A 9,175-nucleotide genomic window follows, 5' to 3' on the forward strand; every position below is an offset into this window, starting at 1 on the left:
GAGCCCAGCAGGTCGAGGCTGTGGTGGCCAGGAGCGGCCACTGCACTCGAGTCTGGGCGACAGAGTGAGATTCCAACTCAAAAAAAAAAAAATTACCAAAATATTGGAAGACAGAAGGTAACTCACTGTTCTAACTAGCATTTCCGTGGTTGCTAAAGAAATTGAGAATTATTTCATTGGCTTATTGTCTATTTATGTTCCTGCCTGATATGAACTGCCCATCATAGTAATCCTTTAACTTGTTTATGTTGTTTACCATTACCAGAGTCAAGATGTAAAATGTTTGTGTCACCCCAAATGTTCCCTGTGTCTCTTTGCATCTGTCTTCTCCTTCAGCCTTCACCCCTGCTCCAGACAAGCACTGATTGGCTTTCCCATCACCATACTGCCATATGATACTGCCTCTTTTAGAATTTTGTAATGCAGAATCATATATTTTGTGTTTGTCTTCTTTCATTTAACGTAATACTTTTGAGATATATCCATGTTGTTGTATATATCAATGATTCACTTTTTTGTTGTTGAGTAGTATTCTATTATGTGAATAAGCCACAGTTTGTCCATTCATCCATCTATTATTGATGCACATTTAGATTGTTTCCAGTTTAGGGCTATTACAAATGAAGCTTCTGTGAACATTTGTGTACAGATTTTTGTGTGAACGTATTTTAATTTATCTTGGGTAAATTCCTAAGAATGTTATTGTTCGATCACATGCTAAATATCTGCATTATGCGGGGCTTGGTGGCTCAGCCTGTAATCCCACGCTTTGGGAGGCTGAGGTGAGTGGATGGCCTGAACCCGCAGGTTCGAGACCCACCTGGGCAACTTGATGAGATCTCATCTCTACAATACATCAAAAATCAGCCGGGTGTGGTAGTGCGCGCCTGTAGTTCCAGCTACTTGGAAGGCTGAGGCAGAAGGATCGCCGGAGCCCAGCAGGTCAAGGCTGCAGTGGCCGGGAGCGGCCACTGCACTCCAGTCTGGGCGACGGAGTGAGATTCCAACTCAAAAAAAACAACAACAAAATCTGCATTATGAGAAGCTGCTAATCCTTTTTCTGAAGTGACTGTATTTTGCATTCCCAGCAATGTGTCTATTTCTTTGCTAAGAATTCCTGTCTTTTTATTCATTCCAAGTGTGCTTTTCCCTTACTTCATGGTACATGAGTATAATGATTTCCTTAAAATCCTTGTCTGATAGTTTCAATATCTGGGTCATCTTGATGTTGGTGTTTGTTGATTGTCTTTTCCTCTGAGAACGTCATATTCCTGATTTTCCCATGATGAATGCTATGTTGTATAGATTCTGGGTCCTTCTGGACAAGGTCTATGGTTTTCCACTAGGAGGCAATCAACCCAGTTAGTTTTAAACATTAAGTACTCATCTTCTGAGACATCTTCAAATCTTGGTTCAGTCTCTAAGCCTTTGCTATGCTGATTTGATTCTCTTCCACATCTGTGTAGTTTCAGTGGTTCTGAGACTTGTATAAGTGGTTCAGATTTCTATTTAGTTCTCTTAAGCTTTTCCTGTGTTGGTTTGGGACTGTCTTGTCCATGAGTAATTCAAGGGTTGAGCTGAGACATGTGTGTGTGGTTAAAGTTTCAGTTCAATTTTCATAGTCTGTTTGCATAGATCAACCTGAGATTTGTATGGGTCCATACACAGAATTAGAACCTTTCTCTGATTTCTTTCTTCTTTTCAGATTTCTTCCATTCTTTGAAGACCCCTTTTCCTGGTTTCACTGTTATTGAAAGACTGGGTCTCCAATTTAGAGAAGGAACTTTTTTGTTTTTCTTGTGTGTGTATGTGTGTTAACTGTTTCTCAACCTCTACTCTATTGACAAACCTTCCACATTCTCTCATAATATCCTATGTATGTCTCAGTAGTTGCTGTTGTCATATTGTATCACCTAACACTTCTTCCTTCTGGGCTAAGGACTTGATCTCAGAGACTATCTCATCAGTGTTTGTACTTCTTCTAAGTAATGAGTCTGGCATATAGTAAGTGCTTACTAAGTGGGATGTTATTGTTGTTATGGTGGTATGACTGAATTATTCTGCTCAAAGAGAAAAAGGAAAGGCTACTCTGAAGCATTTTGGAATCAAGCATTTATAACAAAAATGATCCCAAACCTTGGCAAGTGGGGAAAAAAAGAAAGACTTAGTTTCTCTCTGAGATCTAACCATTTGCACCACTGCACTGCTCTGTGAATGGGGCCTGCCTTCAGGGAAGAGCAGCAAGGGGAAACAAGGTGGTGTTCACCTTCCTGCAGGTGTTTCTCTAAGTTGTGACCCCATAACCTGCTTTTGTTTACTTTTCAGGTTCCTCGGGTAGTTGCATTTTTCATATTTTATCTAGAGTTCAGTTGTAATTAGTGAGAGAGAAGGCCTGTCTAAGACTTATGCTGTCATAACAGGACTAGAGCTCTGGCCTATTAACTTTTGATTGAATGACAGAGTGAATTTTACATGTTGATTGCTGGGTTTAGTTATATTCTGTGAAAGAATATTGGACTTTGTCCTGATAAGTAAGCAGTTAAGTTGCTTGTGGATCAGTTTCACTACTTCAAGACTTATTTCTTAACTTTGTTAGGACATGTCCAGAATAGTTTTTATTCCTGGACTAAGTTTATTATTCGGGTCTCAGCTCAGATGTTACCTCTTCAGAGAAGTCTTGCCTGACTGCCCTATCTAAAGTAGCATTCTCAACCCTGCTTGCCCATTTCTTACTTTCATTTTACTTCTCTTTTTTGTTTTTGGCTTTATCATCTCTGAAATTACCTTGTTTTCCTGTTTTTTTGTATGTCCTACTACAAGGCAAACTTATGATGGCAAGACACTTTTTTTTTGAGGTAAGGTGAGCTGAACTGTGATCATGCTGCTGCCCTCCAGCCTGTTTTTTTTGGGGGGGGGGTGCTTCTATATGGTCAGTGTCTGTTTATTGTTTTGGCAGAGAGTAGATGCATTATAACTATATATTGAATTAACAATCCTGAGGAATAGCTAGGAAAGGTTACATTATTATTTAGATGTAGCAAGATTTATGTTCAAAGAGGCTGTCTTGCTCAAATGGAATCATACAGAAACAAAGTGGTAGAATAGAACCTAATTATCTTATTTCTAGTCCAATTACTTGTCTGCTGTTGTACAAAAATAGCCAAGAACTGAATCTAGGCAAAACGCTACATTTCAAAGTTGGAAGAACAAGAGGAGTCAGTGAGAAAAGTGGAGAACCAAGTATGTGGAAGGTAGGGGTAAACCAGGAAATGTAGTATCATGAAAGAAGGGAAATACAGAAATACACTTAAGAAAGGATGACCATCAACATCAAGTTGCTGCCTCACAGTTATCACACTGAAAGAGACTGAACCACTGTGCTGTCTGCTTGGGGTGGTCCACTGCATTTTAAGTGAATCATATTCCTGAGGTTGTATCCCACAGTGGCCCTAGAATGAGAACTGAAAAACAGTTGTGACTGAGCGTTCACTAGCAAACTTTGAAAATACAGTTTCAGCAAGTGGTGAGGAATTATAGTCTATGAATATATTTAACCTATTAGATAAATAGCAGGCTTAAGTTTAAGAAGAGTCAAAAGTAGATGATTTGTTAGAAAAGTTACAAGAAACATGTTTTAGAGTAGTGGTGAGAATTTGACATAAATTAATAGTGTATAAGGTTAACAATCATTTTTGGCTATTGTGAAAATCAGTTGTCAGAAAATTTAATATTTTTATTTATTAAATGCCATGAATTGTAAAAGATAATCATAACTACAAGTTGAATAGTGTTAGAAGGAAAAAAGGAGCTCTATTTTTTAAAATGGGAATTGGGGTGTTTCTTCTTACCACTCATGACTGTGTTTGAATATTTTTTCAGTTGACTCTATTGGTGGCCCATTCATCCCCCGGACTACACAGATACTACTGGAGTATCAGCTAGGGAGATGGGTGCCACGTCTTCGTGAACCACGGGATTTATATGGTGTCTTTTCTTCTGGTCCACTGAGCCCAACACGGTGGCCATACCACTGTGAGGTCATTGATGAAAAAGTCCAGCATATTGGTATGTTTTTAACAGTCTGAGGGGTTAAACACTTTTAGCAAACTTAGTTTGCCAACCTTAATTTTAACGAGGAGACTCATGGTGTTAGCGCATTTCAACAGAAATATAACAGCCACATATATAATTTTAAATTTGCTAGTAACCACATTTAAGGTAAAAAGAAAAAAAGTGAAATTAACTTTAAAAATATCTTTCATTTAACCCATATATATCAAATATATTTCACATGTTTTCTTTTTGTACAGTCTTCAGAATAGGGTGTGCGTTTGTACCTACAGACATCTCAATTCAGATCAGCCACATTTTAAGTGTTCAGTAGCCACGCATGTTTAGACAGAGGGCTTTAAAATGTGTGTTAGCCTTTATTTTTTATTTATTTATTTTTTTGAGTTGGAGTCTCACTCTGTCGCCCAGACTGGAGTGCAGTGGCCGCTCAGTAGCCTTTAAAGCTTGAATACTTCTGAACAGTTCCAAGCAGCCTGACAGTGTTTCGTCACAGTCGGACTCACACCGGAGGGATGTCACAGGGGCTGTGCCAGAATGTGTGTGAACTGTAGTCCTGCTTCTTTGGTTTCCTGTCTCCTTTTTCCCCCGTGTGTGTCTGTCTTCTCCTTAGAGTATCTTATCTTTTTTCGTCTCTGTCTGCCTTTTTCCTGTTCTGTTCCTCTTTTGTTTTCTCTCTCTCCATACTCCTTTGTTGTGGCAGGATCCTTTACAGAGAGAGACGCAACACTCTTGATCCTTTGTTGATGATAGCATATACATATGCATTATTGCCAGAGATCTCATAGACATTCATTGGTGAATAAAATTTAAAACTGTTCACACTTCTTATAACTGTAAACTTACTACAGTGCCTACTTAAATGAGATATCAGGAGTTCTTATAAATTAAGTTTTCCCAATACATTATCTGGTAGGTAGATAAAAGAATAGATATGGGGTGCAGGGAGCAAGAAGGGAGAGAAGAGAACACTATTTTTGTTCATAGAGGACAAAGTTAATTTTCCCCAAGAATTCCAACGTTATAGGGTTAAAATTATATTACAGAACTAATGCATATTAGTACTTAAAAGCATCACTTATTTGCAAAGACCTCTTTGGAGCTAGACTTATCTTTATCTTCTGCCAAAGAGGACATCTGTCTCCCTTTTGTCACTAGCCTTTTCCTTTTTAATCTCTCTTTTTCTGGTAAATTAGAGTGTAGAGCAGGTACAAGTTTTCTTCATTTACTAAAAGATGTAGAACATTCTGCTAATACTACATTAAATCCCATTTAACAAAATACATAGTTTTTACAAATGCAGATATGAAAGTCCTTTGACTTATAAAATACACATATAATATATAATGCATTTTAATTCTTTTGAGGAATGCCTTTGTCAAGGCCCCTTGTCATTTTTGCTTCAGCACCAGGGAGGGAAATAAAAATGCCAAGCAGAGAGAACACGGCCATGCCACTGAATTTGAGTCTTCCAAGTCCTTCCTTTTATACCTTAGTTCTGTTTCACAGCTTCATCATCACACATCTGTGGCAGAGAGAATAAGTAAGGAGCAGGAAAGGAAAGTCCCTACTGCTACTACTGGGGCCTCTGCATAACTCCTCTGCATTCCCAGTGGTGAGAGAATAAGAGCAGAAGAGAGACAGAGGAAAGCAAGCCCCCATCATGCCACTCGGTGTCACCTCCAGCCCGTGTGCTCTTTCCACTCAACTGGAGTTCACCCCATCGAACTCGACAACCCCATTGTCAAATCCTCACTGCACCTTTTTGTTCCTTACATTTCCTAGTCCTCACTTGCAGACTTCATTTTATGCAGTCATCAATGGCTCAAGGTGGAGACAGTTTCTGCTTCCCTTGGTTACTTGGTAGAACCCCCACTTTTCCTACTGTGTGCTTTCAAATGAGGGTGGTTCTATTTATGGCCTCTTCTATTGAAATTCCAAACACAGTTTCTAACCAAAATATGGTTTTAAGAATGGTTAGGGCAACTCCTTTGGGTCCCTTCCCACTGTGGGAGCTTTTCTATCCTCTCAATAAATCCTGCTTTCTCTAAAAAAAAAAAAAAAAAAGAATGGTTACAGTCTGTGGTACCATCTTTCAGATGTCTTCCATGGTAAACAGGCTTTGGGCTCTGAACCAGCCTCCACCCTGAGTGAAGGTACCATAGCCATGCAGTGCAGGTGCAAAGATCCCCGGAGTCATTAGGAAGTCACACAGCTACAGGTGGCACAGTCTGTGCAAGGTAGAGTCATGCTGGAAAAAAGAAAGCTTCGTTGTGGGCCATGCTGCTGCTCTTTTATTTACAGCCTGTGTCCTTGAAATTTCCAAGTTCTGCTGGTTCTCAGGCCAACTGCAGCATCCACTGCTGCCCCATCTATGGAGAATCAGAATTCGCTCCCTGGTGTCCTTCTGCTTTGCTTGCTAGCATTTTAGAAAGCCTGTTTCTCATAGTGTTGTGTATTGCACAGCTTTCACCTTAATCCTGTCAACCATTTCATTGCTATATCCTCCCAATCTAACTGTACATTGCAAGGTGTTTTAGTGTGAGTGTTCATTATTACTTCCAATGTACCCTTAGTAAAATCCAGTCCTGCATAAAACACATTTGAGCCAAGATCTATCAATGAATAATTTGAAAATAAACATTCTTCTGTTTTATTTTGAAGTCATATTCAAATGTTTCTCTTCTTTTTCCCCCAGATTGGACTCCTCCTCATCCTGAGCCAGTGTATGTCCCAACAGGCCTAGAAACGGAACCTCTTTATCAAGATTGCAAGGAAAATACTGTGGTTTATCTAGCTGATGATGGTGAGCACATAGTGAGGCATGCTGTTGTGAAATACAATGTGGTACCTGGATTAATTTGTTAGTTATATTTGTTTTGCCATTTATGGTGGAAATTTCACATGACCAGGAAATCCCTTTCCCCATAAAGATGTTTGGTTATATATTGATCCAAATGTTGATTTAGTACTAATTATATTTTTGAGGGTATATGCAGTTTATGCAAAGTTACTCTGAAATTGTGTTTAGCATGAATTATGCTTCGTATTAGTTTTCAAAGATAAATCCAGGGGAGTGCTTTGCAACTGTTGTCCCCTTCTATAGCTCACAGTCATGCAATTGTTCAAATATTTTCCTTTTAATTTCATACCTATTTGATGCATTTCTTGGATTTGTCATCTTTAAACGATAAGAAAACACTCCATGTTACAAAATACATCCAAGATATGTCTCAGGAAAGTATTCTTTACACTCAAGATTGATATTTGTACTTTGAGAGCTCTATTAATTCAAAATCTTATGTCTGCTTTATTGATAGAGTGTGTTAATACTCAAACATAGAAGTCTCGGTCTAAATCCTTAACTGTATTTCTCCTAAAGCACTAACATGAGGACGTGTAGGACTCCTGCACCATCAAGAGTCTCATATCTTAGAGTGTTTTCATATTTTGAAGATAAATTCCAGGGAGCATATGTATTTTAAGAGACTAGCAAGACAAATTCACAGGGATTGTTTCCTGTACAGTAAGCAGTTCTACAAATCATATACTTATGTATATATTTTTAAACAACAGGAGTGAGAGAAGTACCTCTGGTTTTTGAAACTTGATTTTAAATATTTATATGACTAACCTTCCTTAGAACTTTCACACATAACTGAAATGAGATCTGATAAAAAATTTAAATAGTTGAAGTGAGTCAGTGAGGGTCTTACCAGGAATTGGACAGCATACTCAGAGTAATTTAAGAGAACATGGTGAAATTTAATTTAATGAATTTACAAAAGAATGGATGGACTTAAAGGAGCCTAACAAGGGATGGTGAAGCAACATGGGACAGTCAACAGAGAAGTACCATATGACTCCTAGGCCTGAAAGGGTAAGGGGACAGAATGGTTTTCAAACCAGTAGAAACCCTTAGCTGTAAGACAAAGCAGGTCTCAAAAACTTGTGACCTTCAGTAAAGAAACAGACAACTGCCAACCTGTGGCACTGAAGGGAGGAAGCTAGGGCAATAGATTTCTGTCCTTCCAACTTCCTGTGTTCCACCAGTGCCTCTCATGGACCACAGCCAAAGGGCAAGGGAGCCTGTGAGGCAGTTTATAAAGGTCCATGTAGACGGTGGATGTGGAGATAAAAACATCCATCTCAGTCAACATGACTTAATCTTATTTTTATGCTATATTTGGGGGTTGTAAAGATCTGCCTGTCCATGAATTGAAAAGAAAGCTATAGTAATGAAGTTTAAAGAGGAAAAATGTCTAACATACTTGATTTTTATCCAGTATCTGAAAGATTATTTGCAAATACTTATCTTTTTTATTTTATAAATGACAAAAAAGAGTAGAAAAACACAAGGTTCAGCAAATAAGATGTGAAAATTAAATGTTCATATAAAGTTAAAACCCTCGGATAGGATACTGAAAAATGTAGCAAACAGCTGGACATGGCAGCTCACACCTAATCCCAGCAGTTTGGCAGGCAGAAATGAGATGATTGTTTAAGTACAGGGGTTCGAGACCAGTCTGGGCAACTTGGTGGGACCTCACTTCTATAGTAAATTTAAAAAATCAGCTGGGTGTGATGGTGTGTACCTGTAGTTCTAGCTACTTGAAAGGCCAAGGTGGAAGGATTGCCTGAACCCAGCAGGTCAAGGCTACAGTAGCCATGATGTGCCACTGCACTCCAGCCTGGGTGACAGAGTGAGACTCCAACTCAAAAAAAAAAAATGTGGCATACTATGTGACATGATTAGTTTTTATTTTGGTTAAATTGAGGTAAAATGTGCATACAGTGAAATGTACATTTCAATAAGTACACAGTTTGGTGAGTTTTGAAAAATATACCACCTGTGTAGCCAACACTCCTATCAAAATATAGAACACTTTTGGCTACCCCTTCGGGTCTCCTTTCACTATGGGAGGTTTTCTGTTCTCTCAATAAATCCTGCTTTCTAAAAAAAAAAAGATATATATATATATATATATAGAGAGAGAGAGAGAGAGAGAGAGAGAGAAAGAGAGAGAGAGAGAGAGAGAGAGAGAGAGAGAAGAGACACTTTCATCACCCTAGAAAGTTCTCATCTGCCTCCACTTCTCATCAGTCC

At 38.6% G+C, this 9,175-nt stretch overlaps 1 protein-coding gene across 1 annotated transcript in view; it reads left to right on the forward strand.

Annotated features, from left to right (window-relative positions):
* LOC103254148 (cytosolic carboxypeptidase 3-like) overlaps positions 1-6,874 on the forward strand; it is a gene marked incomplete at its 3' end in the record, with an annotated part of 8,913 nt that extends 2,039 nt beyond the window's left edge. Inside the window, exons 3-4 of the mRNA XM_008052291.1 lie at positions 3,880-4,065; positions 6,767-6,874. Coding sequence (XP_008050482.1) covers positions 3,880-4,065; positions 6,767-6,874 — 294 coding nt within the window. The remainder of the gene's footprint in view (positions 1-3,879; positions 4,066-6,766) is intronic.
* Positions 6,875-9,175: the final 2,301 nt, after the last annotated feature.

The sequence above is a fragment of the Carlito syrichta genome, unplaced genomic scaffold, assembly GCF_000164805.1.
Source record: "Carlito syrichta isolate Samal-C Ts95f unplaced genomic scaffold, Tarsius_syrichta-2.0.1 Scaffold271218, whole genome shotgun sequence".
Lineage (NCBI taxonomy): Eukaryota > Metazoa > Chordata > Mammalia > Primates > Tarsiidae > Carlito > Carlito syrichta.